Source organism: Takifugu flavidus, chromosome 3 (assembly GCF_003711565.1).
Source record: "Takifugu flavidus isolate HTHZ2018 chromosome 3, ASM371156v2, whole genome shotgun sequence".
Taxonomy (NCBI): Eukaryota; Metazoa; Chordata; class Actinopteri; order Tetraodontiformes; family Tetraodontidae; genus Takifugu; species Takifugu flavidus.
In genome coordinates this window covers 2,069,201-2,090,948 of record NC_079522.1, presented here as the reverse complement: position 1 = coordinate 2,090,948, position 21,748 = coordinate 2,069,201, and the positions used below count along the sequence as shown (strand labels likewise).

The 21,748-nt window shown below is 52.2% G+C and overlaps 1 protein-coding gene across 38 annotated transcripts in view; it reads left to right on the top strand.

Moving 5' to 3' along the window:
* The window catches only part of LOC130522329 (adhesion G protein-coupled receptor L3-like), a 123,306-nt gene that overhangs the window by 52,757 nt on the left and 48,801 nt on the right, over window positions 1-21,748 (top strand). For all 38 annotated transcript variants that reach the window (XR_008949596.1, XM_057026545.1, XM_057026579.1 and 35 more), the window contains one exon: window positions 15,775-15,884. Coding sequence is in view for 37 of the 38 variants with exons in the window: in XM_057026545.1 (XP_056882525.1) it covers window positions 15,775-15,884 (110 nt within the window). In the remaining variant the exon portion in view is untranslated. The remainder of the gene's footprint in view (window positions 1-15,774; window positions 15,885-21,748) is intronic.

The window sequence follows — 21,748 nt, the reverse complement described above, 5'->3', positions numbered from 1 at the left end:
TTAATGGCGGTTTCAAACCGACACGGCAGGAGAGCGTTTTAAAGCCCGATTTGGGAGATCATATTCAGCGTTGGCCTCCTCGCTCTCCTGGACAATTTCCCTGTTGAAATATGAAACCCAGAAACGGCCGCTCGAGATCCGGGCGCCGACTTTCAACCCAGTTTAGCAAATAAAAGTGCTTGAGCGGCGCTGATCTAAGAATTAGCTTAAATAAAATTTGTGCTGCTCCTGTTGGCTTCCGGCCCCGCGGTGATTTTCTCCACCACCTGCCTCTCCTGCTGGCACCGGTGTCGTCGTGGCGACTGGCACACGTGGCCGTTAGCATTCGCGTCCCGTCCCTAGGCGAACTGCGCTGATGCCAGCTTGCTCAGCGCGCCAGACTTGCATACATCACATGCTAATGCCCCTGCGTGTCCTTATAGATTTAGGTGGCTACCCCCCCCCCCCCCCCCCTTCCTGAGAGCACTTCCCTGACACTCAGCCATCAAACCCGAGTGCTACCTTTCAGTTAAGCGCCCCCACAAAGGTGTGTACTGGACCATTTCAGCGGGGGGTTCGGTTCCATTATAGTCGTCTGAACGAGAGCTAATAGCAGCCTGAGCGACGACCCACGTGAGCGCTCTAATGCATTTCAGAATGAAGGCTGTCTGACATCACGCTGCGACAAGATGAGAGAAGTGGCTCCCTTTCATTAGCCGTCGCTGCCTCTGTGCCGCGGCTGTCGAGGGGCTCTGCAGAACCAGCAACCTCCAAATACGCACGTCCCTATGAGCCGCACCGCATCGCCGACTCCGAGGAGGCTAATCACGCTACCGCGGATTGAATTAGCATCAATTGGAGGCCATTTGCATCACACCGATTGTTTTGTGGGGTATTTTTAGCGCTGGTTCGGTAGCCTGGACGAAGCTGCGTGAAGATTACAGTCCTCTCCTCATCAGAGCCCGAGCGTCTCGTCCTCCTCCCTTTCTTTCTCCTGTTCTCCTCCGTCTTCCCCTAAGGCGGCGTGGCCTTCACGGCCAGTAATTACAGCCAATATCAAAGCCATATATCACCTTCTACCTCAGCAGACCCCAGCAGACTCCCTCAGGAGGGCTGATAGCATTGTAGCGGCGTTGCACCTGACCTCTGAAGGAGACAAGCGCGACACAAAGCAAAAACGCAACCAAACACGTGAACCCGATGCCACTTTTGATCCAGTTTTGTGGCGGCGGTCCATTTTTTTTGCGTGGCGAAGAGTAAATTTCCCCAGAGGGCGGAGAGAGGAGGCAGGTTAGCATGGCAGCTACTCCCGTAGCCGCGCTTGTGTTCATTTCTCTCTTCGCTCCGTCATCGCATTGACCACAAAACCATGTTTTGTGACGATGTTGTCATGCTAGGAGCTACATATTAGCTTCTTGCTACTGAATCACAGGCTGACGAGCCTCCGGAGGACGATAAAGCTAAATTAGCGCAACCCGTGATGCCGGCCTCACCAGGGCTGACATGTGACAACGGTCCCGTTAATGATGTTTCCGGGGGGAAATAAACGAGCCGCTGTTTACTCCGGCACTCTCGGCGTGAACGCGCGAGACAAACGGCTCCTCCGTCATCGGGTGCAAACGCTGACGGAGCGTCGGGAGTGATTGAGGGACGAGGAGGAGGAAAGCAGATAGGAAGATCCTTCCTCTGTTGCTGATGAGCTTTCCCATACGTTCCAGCTCTCATTATCCTCGACTTCTGACCCCCTTCAAGAGTTGAAGGATTTGATGGGATGTTTGTGTTAGCGGGAGGGGAGGATTAGCCCGAGGATCCCTGTCGGCTCTCAAACCCATCTTCATTCAGATCTCCTCATTCCAAATGGGCTTTAGGAGGACCAGGAAGAGGCCTCGCGGCTGATTACCCCTCTGGACATGAGACAAGTCGTTGGCAACAATGTTGGAACTTGATTTAAAAAAAAATATGACCCCTGATTTGAAGTCACCGTAAATAAAAGGGCTCGTTTCCTGGCGGCGGCTCGAAGCTTCGGCCTCCTTCGACGTTCGATGAAAGACCTGCGGCGGCCGTGTTTGCTAACATTGCTAACTGGAAACAAAGCCTTGCTACATAAATAAACTGGCGGAGGCAATGACAGGAAATGGCTCCCAGATCATCCAGCCGGAGTATTGATTAACTTAAACAAAGGCGGTGCGACCACGCATTCTTTGCCCTTTGATCTTTAACGTGGGGGAACACTAACGAGCCTTTAGCGTCTCCTGATCAAGCCGGTGCCGTAAATGTGAGATGTTTGTGTTTGCTTTGATTGCAGCGTTGCGCGTCCGCCATGGGCGCCGCGGTTGCGCTCACGTGTTGCCGCGGCGACTCGCGGGCCTACTTTTCCGCGACGGCTTTGTTGTTTACGCAGGAGTCGGTTCCTCTTGGTTGGCCGCCAGGTTTCTGCGATGCAATTATGTGTTGAGCACCTCGCAATTACAGTACAAAAACACGCATGATAAGCACGGCGGGGGGGGGGGGCAGCGGCGCCGGCAAATGGAGACCGGTGGGTGGCTGTGCAGCTAGCATTAATATGCAGATGGGGAGGAGGGATGAGACGGATCCCTCCATCAGCCAAAGCTGCAGACTAACAAATATATTTGAAATGTCTTCGGAACGCCGTCGGAATGCCAATCCGAACCCCCCCTCCTCCGCCCTTGTGTAAGCCTCTTTTTAAAGTAACAGGGTTCATTGCTGGTCCCGACCCATCTGATAAGGAACCCCTGTTCCCGGAGTTGGGTGATGTAAATTCCAGGCTGACGGCCCTGCAGGTGCGATCCCCCAACACATGGAAAAGGAAGCCCCGCTACGGAAAATGGGAAATGTTTAAGGCCGTATGAATCCTCTCAGGGGGCGGCGATGAAAGGAGAGCCGACTGAATCGGACCCAGTCAGCGCTTTGAGCTGCGCTGGTTTCCTTTTTTTTGGATTCCTGGGCCGAGGACCCGGCAGACTTTGTTATTCCGGAGTAAGCGGAGCATTTTGCCACTTAATCCACAAGTTCGGGAGTCCTCAAAGGAACAGGCCTCCCTTCTGCTCCCGTCCCATTAGAACTCCCCAGCGGGGTCATTTTGGCCCTCGTGGTGTCAGATTCAACAGCCGTCATGCTGGTGGCTCGCTAACCGCGGTGGCTCGGCGTCGGCCCATTTGTCAGCCGGGGGAGCGAGTTTCCCAGTAAAGAAAGAGCCAATTCAGACGGGAGCAGGTGGTTGGTCCTGAGCGGGAACAGAGCTGGACTTTTCCCTCCTCGCTGTCACATACGTGGCCGTTTCTGCCCTCCTTTGTCTTTCATCCCGGTTGTTTTTAGCGTTCCCTTCAGCTTATCCTTTAATTGGAAGGTGGGAGTGAGCGATATGAACATTTGATGTCTCGCCCCCAAGCGCTGGATGCAGTTTTCTTTCCCTTTCCGGCACAGTTGGAGCCGAACAACTCCGACTGACCTTTAATAAGCTTCCCAGCCCTTCATCATCCCTCCCACAAAACTGGAAATATGGCGCTTTTATGTTGATTCATGGCTCCCGAGATCCCGATTTTGTTGTAAAACACTTCTCAAATTCCGATTAGCTCAAATCTTTTGACTCTTGGTCACGCTGAAGTGAGAGAGAACCAGGAAAGGAAGCCCGGAAGGCGAAAAAACAGTCGCTAACGACTCCTTGAGCCGAAGCTAAATGGTCATTAGCATTCCAAACCGTGTTTTCTGATTGGATTTGGGTCTCTGAAGCTGGCCTGTGTGACTCAACCTGTCTGCTAAAGCGCTCACAATCCAGTTTTGGGTGGGGGCAGGGCGGAATCCTGGCGGCAGCTTTGATTCCATTTGGCTTGAGTGGGATTATTCTACATAACTGTCTCGTTTGTGCAGCCATCCAAACAGCCTCGGCCGCGCTAGTTCTGCCGTTTGGCACGAGGGCTGGCGCCGCCGCGTGCGCAGGTACGCGCGGCTAATGAAGCCTGACCGGTCTAATGACTCCAGTCGAACAAAATCAAACATTTGAAAGTTATTTAGCGTCGGGAGCACGTTAGCCGCTTTAGCGGAGGCAAACTCCCAGAATCCACCTGCACGTTTGATCAGCGGGAGGTTTTTGCTAACTGCTAACAGCTGTTTGGAATGCACGAGAGCAGAAATGTGGCTGATCGTGATTAATCTGACGACGGCCTCTACGGACGCCCTCGCTGCGTATCGGCAGGTGCCGTTGGGGAATAGGCCACACCCCCTGCCCAGTACATGCTTTAAAATCTGCATAGTTCATAGCAGTAGACAAACGGAACCAAGCTCAACCCGAGGCTCCGAAGCAGCAGTCACACCTGGACTGGATTAGCCGCTTCCACAACCCTGCGGTTTAATTTGCGTTAACTCTCCCAATTAGCATAAAGCCCTCGTAAGTGCAGAGCTCAGATTTAAAAAGGCAGTTTGATTGGGGAAAAAAGGGACAGAAAGAGAGCCGCCGTTCCAAATATTTTATCCGGTAAACCTCTTTATTCATGAGCCATGGGGAACGGAAGCTCTGTAGCATTCCGCTCATCGTTAGCCGTTATGTTGGTCACATATGGACGGTGTATGGGGGTGCTTCCGATGCTCATCCTTCTTGGATGTCTTCAACACTGGTTTAAAGTGACTCATCTTCTGGGGGCTTAGCCTGACAGGGTCCTCCAGTCGGCTGAAATGATGGGTGAAAGCCTTCGATGGCGGCTCGGTGTAGCATCACAGGCTACTTTCTACCTCTCTAAATCCTCCCTTTTCCTCTCTCCGTCCTCTCCATTACCCACCGCTCCTTTATATCCCCTTTTTCTCCTTTTCTCTTTCAGCCTTTGTCCTCTGACCTCTGTAAGAGGAGATTCCAACTCTGTTAGCGCTGCTGGAATTAGCCGTTTTATCGGTCTTGTCCCGCTCAACCTGATTGAACGTTTGTTTGAAACAAGTGCAAACGGCATCAATCAGTGAGCTTTAAACCGATGACGTCCTCGGTGTTTCATAACAGTTACGTAATTCCCCTCGACGTGGCGAAGCAGCTGGATATTTAGCGTCAGTCCGACTTTCTATGTCTCCAGTTGTCCACGCAGAGAGGGCGCGCTCGAGACAGCCGTGCACGACCCTCAATACATCACGATTTCATGACAATCGGCTGATTAAATTAGTCACCGCTTCTCCTCGGAGGGCTTTCAGATGTTCTAATAATCCCCATTGAGCTAATTGGCCGTTTAGCGGTTTTATTTAGCTCTTCGTTCATCCGAGTGTTTGGGTGAAGGCGTTTATTTATTTTTGGCCGACCAAAGTTGCCAACTAAGCTGGTGACAATTTCCTTAAATAGCATAAATTCTCTTCAAATAATTGGCTAAATCATCCAGGACTCAATGTTTCCCCCGTGGGGCAACTGTGGCAACTGCAGCAGTTTCTATCTGTTCGAAATTTTAAAGTCGAGACTTCGGAGTCTTTTGTGCTAGAACACCAACAGCCACAAGATGACCTTTGATCTTTTGTTCTTTATTCTTTGAGGAATTTTCCATTGATGTGATGCTGAACTCAGGCTGGACGAGGACGGAAAAGACATTCAAGGATAATTGATCCAAACGTTGTTCCAGTACATGCACACCGTGTCTCTTGAATGCATGGAATGAAAGAATTGTCTGCGATTTATGGATTTATCAGCACTTCAAATCGGTTACATCTCGCCCGGGATTGGGCAGGTTTTTAAAAAATCTTTTAATTTTTAATTTATTTTCCGGGAAAAACACAATTCAATTCCCTTTGTTCGCTTGACGACCCCACGGTCAAGGTTTCAGATGGGACCGGCGTCTTTCCTCGGCGGCTTGGTCGGGCTGGAGAGTGCTCTGTTTTGGTGTTAGCCTCTTGTTCAAAGCTAATTACGCCGGGCTATTTTCTGACGGGGGAGAATGTCAATATTACTCCGCGGGAGCGCCGCGGCTCACCCCCGGCTGCATTCTTATTCATGAGCTTTAATTCCATCAATGGCCTCCTCGGCCCCTGGACCGTGGTTCTCCTTCTTTACTTGTATTTTTTTTTTAAAGCACTGCAGAGAAACGCTACAGCAGAGAGAAGTGGCGCTCAGGGCTTCGCCCTCTTGCCATTTGCTGAGAACATGTTCGGCGGTGTTGTGTAGAAATGAAGCAGAGTAAAGGGCTTTTTGTGGGTGAGCGCTTGTGAAAGGAGGCTGTTGTTGTGGAACCCGCGGTGGAATTCAGCCTGACCTCGTCTCCACGGTCACACAGCAACACCTGGCTACCGCGCAGGAGGGTTGCGTTGCCTTAGCAGCGTTTGCAACCTCTATTCTCATTAAAGAGAGATGAAAGGCATTTTTAAGCGCCCTTTTCCTCCAACGGACTAGCGTCGCTGCCTAGCATGAGATGCTCCATCTGGGTTTTCCGGTATTTACAGTACCGTCGTGTTGTCTGAGGTTGTTCTGCTGTTCAGATCCAACCCTCTGCTCCAGGTATCAACGTGGACGACTCGGGTTTTCGTGTTTCGTGTTTCGGGTTTTCCATAATTTCCTTTGATCTCGCCCCCTTTGAAACATCAAACGAGTCTCTTTCGTCAACCTTGAAAAGTTGTGCTTCCCTCACAATAACTTGATACCGTCGTCTATAAAGCTTCTCGCTTACAGCTCGGACATCTGTTAGCATTTGATTAGCTACGAACTCAGAATGCTAATTTGCCTTTGCGACCGTCTCCGTTTGGCGCTCTTCCCTCCCGAGTTTGACCTTTTGGCACTTTTCCCATTATTTCTTATTTCCTGAGACGTGACGCAGTCGTGTCTGACACCTCCGCCGCGACTCCATTAAAGCGACGAGGACTGTGCAGGAAACGCGTATTTAATAAAAGATATGGCTACTTTGTTTCCTTTGGGGAACGTTGGTTGCGGCAGAATGAAACATTAGTCACAGCTGTAGGAGCCAAAGGTACGCTTCCGTTTGAAGGTCTAATTAACTCGAGTCCGGATCTTTCCACTTTTGTACGGTATTCCGAGCAATACCTCGTGTAGGTTACTGACGCTAGCGGTTCAAGCTCAGGCTCGATCGTTAGCGGTTTAACAAAGAAGGCTCAACTGTCTGTGACTGAAATGGACCTATTTGTCTCAGGCAGGACAAAGAACGACTCCTTCATGTTTGTCTCTTCTCGCTAGCATTAGCGGCTCCGGCTGTAGAGTAGAAACCCAAAGGCAGGTGAGGCAGGACCCGTGCCTCCGAAGGCACCGAAGCGACGGCGTTAGCGGTAATAACGCTTCTTCTGTTTGGTACGAGGGCGTGACAAAGTGCTCCCCAGGAAGCTGTCACGGCTGCAGTTACAAACAGACGTTGACGGCTAAGACGTATCATAGTTGGGAAACGAGCCGCGCAGCAACAGACAGGATGACACCTTCTCCATTTGGTTTTTTAGCAGCATGTGACACCCTGTCCCCCCCCGCGGGCGGCGTCTCTGGAGACCTGCTGGTACGGAAGAGGAGTTAAAAGACAGCTAAGCGTCTCAGCTTTCCTTGGCAAATTTAATGGGACATCCAGATGAAGCAATGACAAGTTTGCTTTAGTGTTTGGAAAAATGGCTTTGATCTCCCCCTTTAAGTCTGGTAATTGTTTTTAGCATCAAAAAGCAAAATGTTGTTTATGTTCGTCTCTAAATGAATTCAAATGGGTCCACGTCCGGAGAACTAGCATTAGCCGCCGCCTTACTGAGGAGGACAATCATGTTTTCATGCTCCTCAGGTTGATAATTAAAGTTTGCCTTTTACACTTCTGCCAGTTTTTCGCTCTAATTAAATGTCCGGCTTTATCCTTCATTAGCGGGGACAGAACTTTGTTAGCGTGTGTGGTCAGTGAATAAGTTTCCCCTCAGAGCTTGGCCGGGGCTGCCGCTCCTGCAGTGGTATCGACACAGAGGAGGCGGCAGAGTTCAGTTCGGTCCAAGCCTTTAATCCCAACTCTGCTTCCTGCCGGACCGTTCCTTAAGACCTGCCACCGTCTCCTGCATGCCAAAGCAGGCCTGGACCCCCGCCGGACCACCGACCCCCTGACCCCGGCCTACTGGGTTTTCTATTATTGGGATGTGGACTCACGAGGTCAGGGGGCTCCTCGCATCGCTCGGTCAACAGGGGAATATTTGGGGGGGGATGGAAAAGCTCTGATGACCGTGGACCCCGGAGGTGGTTTACAGCAAGAACCGGCTGGATTGTGCCGACGGTTTGTTGGGGTGATGAACAACTGAACGCCTTCCTGGACGCCGCGCTCGTTGGGTGGTCATCAAGTGCCGGGGGGGGGGGCTTTGAAGAAAGTGCTGGAAGCACATGCTGGCCAAAGTCGGACAGTGGGAGTTTCCATGGTGACAGCGACTGGAAATGGAAAACCTCTGCTTAAAGGCAGGGTGTGTGTGTGTGTGTGTGTGTGTGTGTGTGTGTGTGCGTGTGCGTGTGTGTGAGCTCGGGGAGGCAGCGATACAGCGTGCGTATCGATTTGTGTGTCGATTATGAATTCAGTGAATTGAACGCCGCTCCGTCAGCGCCGCTCCCAGTTATTCTCCTGCATTCAAACAAACAAAAACCAAAGAATTTCTTCCGATTTTCCGAACCAGAGATTGAATAATGGCCCCGGCGAAAAGGAATCGGCTTTTATTGTCGGCGAGCGGCGTGGGCAGCCGCCACTCGCTCCCCCAAGCAATCCTTTGACTGGAACCAGCGGCGGGCGTCTCTTTAGTGCACAACAAACGGGGCTGTGCGCCTTGGAAAGTCAAATGGCTGCCTCTTTCCCTTTTTTGTAATTCCCTATCTGTCCATCACGCGGCTGCCACCGGCGCCTGCGGCGGCGGCGGGGCGGAGGAATGCGACACTCGCGGGGATGCTCCCAGATGGCATCTGAATCTCAGTAGCTGGTTCAAAAGGCTAACTCCGGTTAGAAATTCAATGGCTCTGTCAACGGAGTTCACCGGGAATGGATTCTTCTCTGCCGGAGGAATGCAGAGCCGCTCCGGCTCACGCATGCTCCGCTTCGGTTTCGCCAGACATCCTTCGGCGCGTTGATATTTATGTGCATGTCATAAAGAGGAAATACGACTCTATCCGAGTTTTTACACGTTCCTCCCCGAACGGGACAAAGCTCGAAATGAGCTCGTGATCCCGAAGAAGCGTCAGCTGGAGAATAAATCAGGCATCACCGGCGAGAAAGAAATCATCTTGGAAACAGTAAATCACAGCGCCGCAGTGAATTACCCACACTCGCCCGTCCAATTGTTCCCGATTTCATTCCACCCTCCCGCTTCCTTTAAGGCCCCTCGAGGGATCGGAGAGGTGCTCCGCTCACGTAGCCCGGAGACCGCAGCTCTATTCACAGCCGGACGATAAAACTCGACTTTATCGCTGAGTCATCATTCAAATTTAGGCAAAGTTCCGATATTTTCATTGCCGGCGTTGACAATCCCGTACGATGCCGTCCTCGACCGGACGAGCTGGATGATGTTTTATTAGCTCTTTAACGGCCCCGTTTTAGGAGGCCTGATAATCATCGGCGCAGTTTCAGTTCATTCGCAGGTTAAAGTGGGAAGGGAGCGAGGAGACGATGCATAATTGAAGGGGATTTGCACCGCAGCTCCATCCATATGCATGGAATGTGTGAGCCTTAGCGCGTCCGGCTAATATTAGCAGGAGCGACGTTTAAAGCCGCCATGGCCCCTGCGGTATTCCCACCGTCGTGAATCTGCCTGACATCAAAGAGAACGCCGGGTGGGTTTATCTCTGCCCCGTCCAGATGTGAGGAGGCTCCGTGCGCTCCTGGGGGCGCTCGCTGCGACCACACATTCCAGGCGGAGATTAGCTTCCCACCTGGGCAGGAGGCAGCGGCGCTTCCATTGTCTTTAATGGAAGGGCTGTCAGTCTCCCGCCTGATTGAAACGCGGGGTGGCTGAAGGCTTTATTGAACCGATTTTGGAGGGTCGATGTTTGCAACTTTAATAGCCGTGCACGGAGCCGTGCACGGGGAGCGGTGCATCACCACTTACCTGGAATGGACGGATTCATTTCAGAGCAGCCGCCGGTGCAGGTCTGATCCACGAGCAGCGGAATTGGTCCTTCACAAAACAAGTTGTTTTCCCACATTCTTGGCGATACGTCGCTGCGGCCTTTGACTGATTCCTGATTCCAAAAGCCGTCTGCGCTTCCCGGCGAGGGTGATTTTGGAAGTCTGAGCTGCCGTTGCAGCCTGAAAAATCCCACAAATAGAACCGGGGAGCGTCTGCCGCAGCCGATCGGTCGATTTATCCGCTTCAGACCTCTGCGGGACTCGGCGCTGAGGTGAATAAATTCCTCTTCAGAGGCTGCGCTCGCCACGGGGCGCGTGCGTCCCCCCGGTGGGATCCCCTTTGTCCCGCCTGACCTCAGATCAGCGTGTTGCCTGACAAAGTCACAGCCCAGATAACAACTTTGCAACTGACTTCTTCCTCTGTTCTTTACGCCCGAGGACGGAAACGTCGTCGAGCGGAAGAGCAAAATGTTGTTTGTTGCTTTGATAATCGGATAAAAAACCCCTTGAAGTCCTTTTAAAGGGGATTTTGGTCTGTCGGAGGTGGGAACAGCTGGGAACGACTTGAGGTGATCCGAGGAAAATTGTATGTGAACGTAGATAATGCCGCCGCTTCATTTTCCCAGAGTTCATTTCTGCTTCCTCTCAGGTGCGTTTTCCTGCTTCTAACCTTCATCGAAACCGGCTGCTCGGCATTAATCACATTGCCGGATCCGGCTCGGCGTTAAAAACCAGCCCCGGTAGCAATGAGTGTTCTTCCAGGGCAGGTGGGGTTTATTTGCCCAGTGGAATAATCGGGAAGGGGCATCATTTCTCCTTTAGTTCTGTAATTGCTGCAACGACGTCATTCTCACACTGTAATTGGAAGTGTTGCCTTCAAGGTCCCGCTCGACCCTGACGGTGCTGCTGCGCTTTAGAGGCTTTAAAGAGGCGCTGCGCTCCTCACATTGACTTTGGCTGCCACGGCAACGGAGCGGGCTGCGTGGAGAGTGCTGGCGCGGTGCTTTTGGGAGCGTTCGCAACGTCGACGTCAGCAGCAAAACTGTTGACTTTATTTGCTCAACTGACCGCTCCGCTGTTGAATTCCTATTATTGAGAGCGCCGTTAAAACCCAAACAAACCGTTCCCTCTTAAAGGGAAGTGGCAATAAAAGGAACACCAGCTGTAAAAGAAAATGAACCGGGCGGAGGGATTTCTTTCTCTGGGCTTAAGCAAGCGGAGAAACGGATAAATAGAGCCAAAGGGAGATGGAAAATGTTTTGACTGTCGTTTATATTGGACTCATCCATCAGCCCGAGCCATAAACAAGCCCAATATCCTCCCTCGCTTCCTGAATATTGGTCCGGTCGTCACCCCGGCGTCCGCTCCCAGAATCTGGGAAAAACGCGCCACATAAAGTGGTGTGGAGGAGAATATGCCCCCCCCCCCCCCCCCCGGATCCCACAGCAGGTACTCGGAATGCTGGAGGATCCTGTAATGCGGTTGATTATCTCCCCACAGCCGTTCCCCGTGCCCACCATGTTTTCCTCTGATTACCGTTGCTCTGCCGCTTATCTTCCAAACACAATATTAGATGGAGTGGCGGGGGGGTGGGGGGGGGGGGGGGGGGCTGTGTGATGTAAAAAATCTTATGAAAGCCGCTAATCTGTGTGAATGGCTGAGAGGGATTATGTTGTCAGGAAGAGAAAAATAAAATAAGCTCAAGATGCTCACTTTTTTCTTTTTTTTTTAACTCTGAAATGTGGTTTATGTAAGCGGCGGAAATCGATGTTCTCACTTGACCTGCCGTTGACCCCGCCCATGGCGCCGCGGCCCCGGTCCCGGACCCCGCAGAGGCCCCAAACGGGGTCGGTCCGGAGCTGCTCCCCGCTCGGTTCCGTGCGTATTTCCGAGGCGCTCCACGCGGTTAATCCCATAAAAAAGGCGCGCGGTTGATGTTTTTGTCACCCGTAGTTTGTTTACACAAACAGCGCGACGGAGCCGGAGGTTCTGCTGCGACGTGGCGGAACATCGCAAATGCCACCCAGCAGGCAAATGAAAAGCTGCCATGTGCGCGCTTGCCTTTTCACGCCGACAGTCCTCGCAGGTCAGCGCGTGTGTGTGTGCGTGCGTGCGTGCGCGTGCATGTGCGTGCAGAGCAGATGTTCAGCTCTCTGGAGAAAATGGCGCCATTGTATCTGTTTAATACATTCGCCGCGCAGCCTTATCCCGCTCGATAAGCCGCACGACGCGTCTTACTCGGTGTTTCGGAGGCAAATCTGCAGCTTTTAGCAGTTGCATAAGCACATTTGCATGCTAGCGCGGCGCAGAGGGGGTGCGTTTGCGTAGGTTGTTTAAATATTTATGCCCTTCGTGTACAACTTAGGGGTTCAAAGACGCAGCCTTGGTGACCTCCGCGACGACCTCGGCCTTTCAGGCGTCGAGCAGCAACAAAGACTTGGTTTTGTCGTAGGCGGACGCGAGCGTGATGACAGTGATTCTAGAGTTCAGCGATCCCAACAACATGTTGGGAATTCTGTACCGCTGTTTGTCGTCCTCTCGCTCGCCAGCGCTAGGTGGCGCCTTCACAGCTAGCGATTGGATTGGCTTCTTTGTGTCAATGAGTGATAATCAAGACGTTTTAGTCCGGTTGGGCGTTTCCCCGAGGGCTCGCTCACCCCCCGCGAGCGCCTCCACCCTGACGAGAGGTTCTGGAGCGAGAGGAGATGGATGCACCAGAGTGCAGCTGGGAAAGATAATGAATGAAGTCGACTGTGGGTGGCAAAGACCATCACTAAAGCGTAATGGGTCCCAGCAGAGAGTCGGGATATTGACCCGTCCGTCACCCCCCCTCCCCTCCTCCCTCCCGCCCTACCTTAAGTTTGTCCACACAGCGGTGGAGACACACTGTAGACCCGAGCACACATTAATCAGACGGTTTGCTTTGGCACACGTGCGTGGAGTCCCTGAAGCACCTGCAGCCTGCTCCTCCATTAGCTGCATGTGTGTTCTGGAGGCCCGTTTGTTCCTGCTGTTTTTGTCAGGAAGTCAACAGATGGGTTTTTGCATCCCTGGCTGACAGATTCCGGTGAAATCACCTGTCTCAAACCTGTCCTGTCTCCTTGATGACCCGCTTCCGTCTCCTCTAGCGTCGGGTTTATGGAGGATCTGGCGTCTGTGGTCGGAGACGGGATGATCCGGCGATTACGGTTGCGACCGGCCGTGCTTACACGGGGCTCCTGTGCTCCGTGCCACATCTCCCCACGTCAGCTGGTGGTCCGATGGCTAATCTGCCTGTTGTGAAGACGGGACAGAAGAGGAACGCTGCCAAGGCGGGATTGGGAAGATGCTGTCGCGAGCAGGAACGTGGTGTTCTGTCCGTCTCCCGTAGCTGTTCCGCTTTGGTTGGGCTGGCGTGAGTCCAAGCCACAGGAAAACGCTACTTTTTAACCATTTTCTCATGCATGGCCGTTAGCTTGAACGGCCCGCCACCTTCTTCCACTTGTAATCAACCTCCAAAGCACGGATTGACATTATGGGATAAAAGCCCCTCAGAGGGAGTCCCTTTGCCTCTCCCCATCAGTTCAGAGGCCTCTGGAGCCTCTGATGAAACCCTAATTAGTCCCCTAATTGGCAATTGTGCTGCCGTCGTGACGCGAGCTGCAGCGAAGCCATCGATCAGCATCCGATCGATTTTCGCTTGATTCGTCTAATTCATTTCTCCGCCATTTATTCCTCTTCGGAGATGCTGTCAGGATACTGCTGGGCTGCCTGGTGTGAAAAGAACTCACGACAGTGATGAAAGGGATCGTAAATGGGGTCCGAGATGACTGCTGAGGCTGGGATTGAGTGAGCGTTCCACATCAAACACACATTAGCATCTTTAACCTCTCGAGAGGAAGTCATTCCAAACGATGACGGTAATCCCAGATTAGGGCCTCGAACTGGAAAGATGACATCATTCGTTCGCTGTTTGGCCATCCGAAGTCTGTTGTCCCCGTTCTGTGTCCCGGCCTCTGGATCAAACTCCCGTCCTACACTAACCAGAGCTGATGGCTGAGTTGAGGGTGTGGACAGTAGAGGTCGGCCTCTGTCATCGATTCCCATTTTTATTGGTTTGACCTTGGGGTTTCTGACTGGCTTTTACTGCCTAAATTTAGCTCCTGGTTCGGCGACCTGCAGAGCTCATTCCGGACCCTCGGAAGGCTACATCTCATTATTGGGTCGGCTTGGAATGAGACGAGCCCTGTTTTGCTTGTCCGTCACTGCCTCGATTGATTGGTCGGCAGCCGATCAATGTTAATTAAGGTGTAGAGAATCCTTTAATTGTGGCGTATGAATCATGGTGTCAGACCCCGCCTTGACCTTCACAGGACGGCCGCTGCGACCAGCCTTGCCGGGGAATAAATACCTTTAATATATTACCAGATAATGGTACCCTTAAACGACTATGGATTTGATGGACGTCCGTCCGGTTGGGCGCGGCGGCTCTTGCGGAGGCATGCTCCCGAAGATTACCTCCACGCCGGTTTCCTCAGAGGGACACGACTTTTCATTTTGAGCTGATTCACAGTCGGCAGCAATCGATTCTTGTCAAAACATCTGCGAGTTAATGTTGTGAGATAAGAGCGGCCATTACGGGCGGCGAGCGGCTCTCCGTGCATATGAAGCGGGTCTTTGATTGATGACGGCCAAAAACAAGATGACACTCGTGAACACCACCGGCAGCCTTAATTGTAGTTTTTTAATGAAGACCCTGGTTTCACGGTGCACCTGATTTTGCACTCAATTGATTGCTTCTACCCCCCTCCGCCGCCGCCGCCGGCGCCATCCATCACGCTATAATAACTATGTAACCTGTAAAGGCTGCTCATACGTCCACGATGTCTGCACCCACAAGATGAGTTTAGCCTCCTGAACCTTGGAAAAAGGGTTAACCAACGTGCCGCGCTTCAATCCTTTAATCCTCATCTAAATGGTGTCAGCATAGGCCGTCCATACGTAGTAGATCATGTGATCCCAAAGACATCCACAGCTTATGGAAATAGCTTACAGACTGTTATGGACAACGTTGCTGAACCACGGTGGCTTTTTCTGGCTGAGCAGGACTCCATCACCCCCACAATATCTGAGGTTTCCAACCAGTGGCGCCCCCTGGTGGTCCGTGAGGTCATTAGAAGTGGTCCGACCCTCGATCTGACTGGCTAGCACCTGAAACAGTTTACCAGTAAAGGTTTTAGTAGAAAGTAATGTGTGATCTGTCCCTGTCCCTGTCCCTGTCCCTGTCCCTGTCCCTGTCCCTGTCCCCGTCCTTGCCCCTGCCCCTGCCCCTGCCCCCGTCCTTGCCCCCGTCCCGTCCCTGTCCCTGTCCCTGTCCCTATTTAGCCACCACCATCACCAGTTTACGGCCTGGTTGCACCATCCTACAGGACCTTCCCTCTAGTTTCTAATAAATCCTGGTTATTCTCGTAGGAGAGACTCACTTAATGACGAGCTTTTACTTGTTCCATGCTGCATCTTTAATAAACATGAATTAGGGCCTAATGGATGTTTTCAGAGTGCCGCAGACATCCATAAAGTTTTGTACTTGCATGATCTGCACAGCCGCATGAATGCCGAGCGTCTCCTTTTAACGCGTTCACATCTGACAGTCCGGAATCCGAACGATCTGACAAACACGGAAGCGTCGGTATCGTCGTTATATCTTCTGCCCAATTAACCTCAGCATCGTTAAACCTCCAACGTCCTCTAATTGTTTTTGATCTCTTCCCAGGTGTAACAACCGGACCCAGTGTGCCGTCGTGGCCGGCCCGGACGTCTTTCCCGACCCCTGCCCCGGCACCTACAAATACCTGGAAGTCCAGTACGAATGCGTGCCCTACAGTATGTATTCCTCAGTGTTCTGTCCGCTTCTTCCTCCCCCTCACAGCTCACCAGCATGCGCGGTTGCAGCGCTCCCAACGTTTATAAATATCTCCAAAGTGTCATCCGGTTTATCCCAACAGATGATGATTGCCGACAGCGCTACATGTGCGCTACAAATGACAATCTAGCAGTGTGGAAGACCGTCTGTCCGTGGTTGTTGATCAGACTTTAACCACATTGTTGTACCTGACAACGCCGTCTTGTTTTCCCGGCGTGCCGGAGATTATTTCGGAGAATGTGTCATTCCGCTGGCATTGTTAGCATAACTTATTGGTTTCCAGATATGCCCATCATCCTGTCACGTTCCCAAGGTGCTTGTCACGAGCCTCTGTAGCTCACGGCTGAAATGGGAGGAGGAGACGTAAAAGGTGGATTCAATCGGGAAGTCAACGGCAGGTCAAACTGGCGGTGAGGCTGCACGAGCTGCCGTTTCCGTGGAAACATTTGGGCTGGGAATGGAAGGATCAGCATGGGGGGACAGGATGAGCGCAGAGTGAGGAAGTCCAGGTGAGGCCTGAGGAAGTGGACTGGACAGTGCCACATGACCTTGGCCATTGTTGTATCAGGACACGTCTGCCAGGATCCTGATGTGGCGCACGTAGCATGCAGCCGCTAGCAGCCGCTAGCAGCCGTTAGCAGCGACCGCGAGGCGGACGCCAAAAGAGAAGAGTGAGATTGGAGGCGGGGGGGGTTGAATGAGCTGAATGTAAACATTTCTCTCTGTGTCTTGAGTTATGAATCAGTAATTAATCAGTAATTAACTCAATATCCGGCCCCCTTCAGGTCGTCGTGGTGTAGCCGTTGGGACGGGAGCGTCTCCATTCCGTTGAATGTCCTAATTCAACTTGTTTCTTCCAGTCCACCTCTCCTCAGCTTGCATCTTGTCCTCTAAATGTCCCCCCTCCTCTGTCCTTTTATTTGATCCCTCTATTCGCTCTCTTTGCAGTCGCGACCACCCTCCCGCCCCCCCCACCCCCCACCTCGACTGACAGCTTTTATCTGTATTCCGCTGGCGGCGCCTCTTTTCTTTTTGGGATAAATTACTGCTCCCTTCTCCGTATCTTCATAAGCCGGAGAGATTGGGCCATCAGATCCACGTTTAATGAAGGCAGAGGGGTGCGGCGGGTTGATGGGGGGGGGCCTCAGACGCTCCATCAACTTTATGAATGTGGAAGTTGATCAGCTTTGTTGGTCGTAATTGAAAAATTAGTCATTCCCGCTGAAGGTTTCCTGATCAATCGCTCTTTAAGTCATCGGGATCAAGTCGAGACATTAATTGCGCGTTATTCACGTTTATGTTTTCCCTTGTGGTCCGTCCCGACGAATACACTCCGAAAAATGAACCCCCCCTTCTCGGTGGGCGCCCTCTCTTTCCCGCTCCTGTCGTCGTGCTAATAAGAGACGAGCGACACGTGAAGCTGGAATATTATTTCCCAACCACGCTGTTTAAGTCGTAATGGACTCGTCTGCTCCATTTGCCTAAGGACACACTCCGCTGTGTATTAGTGCAGTCCGTGCATGCTCCCACATGCACTTTGCAGATTAGCGCGGCTAGCCCCGGGCAGAGCTGATGTGCTGACCCTTTCTGATGACTCATAAACACGACGGCGCTCCGGTAGCTGACATCTGTCTCCTCCCCGCCCTCTCACCTTGACTTTTCAATGGTTCAGCGGAGAGATGCGCCTCTATTCTCTCAGCACCTTATTAAAACCTCGCTCGCTCGCTCGCTCGCCCGCTCTCTCAATCTTCCCCTCGTCCCAGAGGCGACGCTTGTAAGAGGTCAACACATCTGCGCCTCCCTCCCCGTTCAGCCGCCATCCTTCCTGCTCCGTAATGAAGCTCTTACACCCCCTCAGTGGCCTCCCAAATTCTCAGACTTGTCACACAAGAAAGCGCATTCCAACCTGCCGCTGCCGCTACAAGACCGTTGTTGACAGGTTTGTTGTTGCTCCTCTGGAACATCTCCCCTCTGTAATTAGATGCTTATGGAGACTCGGTGTCAAACTGACTGATTCGGTCAAGGCAAGGGGCCAAACCTGCCCACTGGGGGGGGCATTAAACCTGGAGCCGTGCTAAAGCTTCGCTTTGGACGTAAATTTGAAACTTCTGGCAGCACGAGTAACGTCGAAGTCACGTCGAAGTCACCTCGAAGTCACGTCGAAGTCACGTCGAAGTCACGTCGAAGTCACGTCGAAGTAACGGCGAAGTAACGGCAAAGTCACGTCGAAGTCACTGCGAGGTCACTGCGAAGTCACGTCGAAGTCACGTCGAAGTCACGTCGAAGTCACTCGAAGTCACGGCGAAGTCACGGCGAGGTCACTGCGAGGTCACTGCGAGGTCACTGCGAGGTCACTGCGAAGTCACGTCGAAGTCACCTCGAAGTCACCTCGAAGTCACGGCGAAGTCACGGCGAAGTCACTGCGAGGTCACTGCGAGGTCACTGCGAAGTCACGTCGAAGTCACGTCGAAGTCACGTCGAAGTCACGGCGAAGTCACGTCGAAGTCACGCCGAAGTCACGCCGAAGTCACGCCGAAGTCACGGCGACGTCACTGCGAAGTCACGGCGAAGTCACGGCGAAGTCACAGCGACGTCACTGCGAAGTCACGTCGAAGTCACGGCGAAGTCACGGCGAAGTCACGGCGAAGTCACGTCGAAGTCACGGCGAAGTCACGGCGAAGTCACGTCCAACGGGGAGTGCTGCACCGAGTTCCAAATTCAACAATGATTGACGATTCAACCACTTCAAATGATTTAGAATTCGTCAAAATACATTTGAACCTAATCGTGTCCCCTTTCCAGGCTGGTTACCATAGAGACCATCTCCGAAAATTCACAAAATTTCTAATTAGCGGGTCTGTTTGGACCAGAGACGCGTTTGTAATTAAAAAAAAGGAGAGGAAATATAATTGGGGAGAATTGTTGATTTCCCTCCGCCTGCACGGGCCGACAGCAGGTGCGGCTAATTCCGTTAATACGGCAGCTTTTCTGGTGTAAATTCATTCGAATTAGCAATAAAGCTAGCGGCTAAAACCGAGGCCATGTGATTCCTGTCGTCACAATCGCACGTGTGCTTTCACCAAACTGGTGTTCAGGTGTTTGACTGACACTTTTAGATGCGCATGTTGGGTACGCTAACGGTGGAAATGAGGGAAGGAGGCGAGAGGAGCCGCTGGAAGGTGGCGAGTTCCCTCCACTGTCTGCGGCTAATAAGGACGGTGTAAAAGCCTGTCTGACACGCTGGGATCCAGCTCAGGCCGGTCTGAAACCCCTTCACTCTCTGCACGCCAGCACTTACAATCACGCTATCGCTTTTCCAATTTGAGCGGCTCGCTGCTCTCACCTCGTCCAATCTTCCCGTGCAATTTGTCATCTTCTCTCACTTCCAACTTTCCTAATTGATTTTTAATTCATTTTGCTAATAATATCAACAGCTAACAGGTTTGCGGCGCTCTCCGCGAGTAATGAGTTGATTGTTTTGGCATGTTTCGCCCGACACCTGCTACCAATCTTCGTCCTTCTGTGCTGGCAGGTGAAACCGTGAAATCGGCGCCCGGCACACACGGCTATCGTTTACACCGCAGCCTGAGCAGAACGCGGCGCGATTAGCGAGGGCCCATTATCTAGTGGTCACGCTAAAGATAAACGCCACCTGTGTGACCAGGACGCTCCTCCAACTGGGGGAATCATTAGCAGGGAACACGATGCTAACGGCTAAAGGGCGCTGCGGTTTCTGCTGACATCTACGACGTAGCGCCAGTGGTTTGAACGTGACTGATGGGAGATTTTTTGGACGTTCATACCAGAGATAATCAGAGAATTACCTTCCCGGGCGGCGCCACCTTCCTTAAATGATTTGGCAGCAACTTTTGCCTTTCTCTGAGTAGATCACTTTGATGCTATCAGTAAATCTACTTAGCAGATTGTGTCGGGACGTCTGCCCTCCAGCCTGCCCTCGTTAGGCCTGCTGACATATTGACAGCAGATTTATCGGCGAGCCACGCCCCCATCGCTCCGCGCTCAAATGCTCGGGAGCGTTCACCCGTTTGTCGAGATCACATGTCGCGATGCCGCTAACGCCCCGGACGGGTCGCTATGCTAGGCTCCTGTCGGGTGTCGCTGCGTCCAGGTGAACGCCACATGTGCCCCAACATAAGCAGGCGGGAATTTATGGCAGCGCCGCTTTCTTTCTTCTGGTGGTTGCCATGGCGCCGCGATGAAGATAACAGTTTGACCTATAGATTTAAGTTGCGGCCGGATGCACGGAGGCAGACCAGAGGGGCAATAATCTAAACTCAACGGCGTTTACGGCCATGATGGACGCTCGCTTTTCCTCGCCGCCTCGGGCCAAGCCCGCCGCTGTCGTGCCTAATGGCTCGTTTAGTTAGCGAGGTTGAGGGCGGCTACGTGGCTTTCATGAAACCAGGGCCACGACACCTCGCAGTGGCGGCAGTTCTCCGGAGGTCGTGTTTGCCAGTTTAATGTATTTATGTTACACTCAACAAGCTAATTGGCTAACGGGCGTAAGCGGTGCGATTTTCCGTGTCTGGTGAACGATTCAATAAGCAGAGGTACAGGACCGGACGTCTTTGTTGCTTCTTAGCCCGAGGCCGCTTCCATTTCCCTTTAAATAAGTGTGTTAATGTGAAAGAGGGGGAAAAAAATGCAACACCGGTGGAAAAACCCCCCCAAAACTGTTGTTTCCAATTCAGGAGTCAAGATAATTGTGCAGGGAGGCTCTGATCACCAGGGTAGATAGATGACGGTGTGAAAGGGGTGAATGTGGACATGTAGGAACTGTTTCCCCCCTCTAATAGCTGCATAAGCTGTTGTAATCTATCAGCTTCTTGTTCGGGCGGCGCGCTAATACACACGCGGGATCCTTCCTGCTCTTATTGCGTAAACAGAAATGTGCGCAGCGTGCACGGCGGACTCAATTCTCCCACCAGCTGAACAAGACCTTCATTTATGTAACATAAGCAGAGCTTTCATCTCAGCGTTTTCTGCAGCACACACACACACACACACACACACACACACACACACACACACACACACACACACACACTCTAGGTCTGGGATATGGCGCTAATTAGACGGGGCTTTCTTCAGGGGGGTCGCTCCTGTTAATGATCACCCCACAAATCAAAGCTGTTATTGCTCTTTGTTCAATCCCTTCCCCCTACCTAAATAGCCCCGCCCCCTCACAGCCATACGTTTCCTTTCCCGAGTTCAAGGTCCTTGAAAATCAGGATATTTCCAAGGAGGAGCAGCAATGTTGTTCCTGCTCAAGCTGTAGTTTTGATTTTATGTCTTTTCCCGGCTGCAAGGAGGTGGGATGAGCTCCAAGTCCTTGCACCTGTCCCTCGAAGAGAGACAAACATAGGACACACGGCGTTGTCAAGGTTATGAGATAGCACAGCAGCTCCCAGTGGGGACGGAGAGACGGCGGGAAGCAGGAGATTGGATAAGCATGTGAAAGGAGCACAAAGAGAGCAGACAAGTGGTTGAAGGGGGGGTGTTGAGAAATGGAACATGTAATGACGGTCTGAGAGAGTCATGAGGGCCGGCGGAGGGAAATGACAGAGGGGAGAAATGAGGAAGATGAAGAGGGAGAGGGAGAGGGAGAGGAGAGGGAGAGGGATGGCGGCTCGCCTGTCCTCCCCCGCCCGTAGCCACATGCTATTCAAATCACCGTAATTTGTGTCACTAACTAAAAACCTGATGGGATTAAAGGGTTTGTACTGCAGCAGAGAGAGAGGGGGGGGGGGGGGGGGAATAATGCCACCATTCCAACCATGAATCTCTATTAGTGGATAATGAT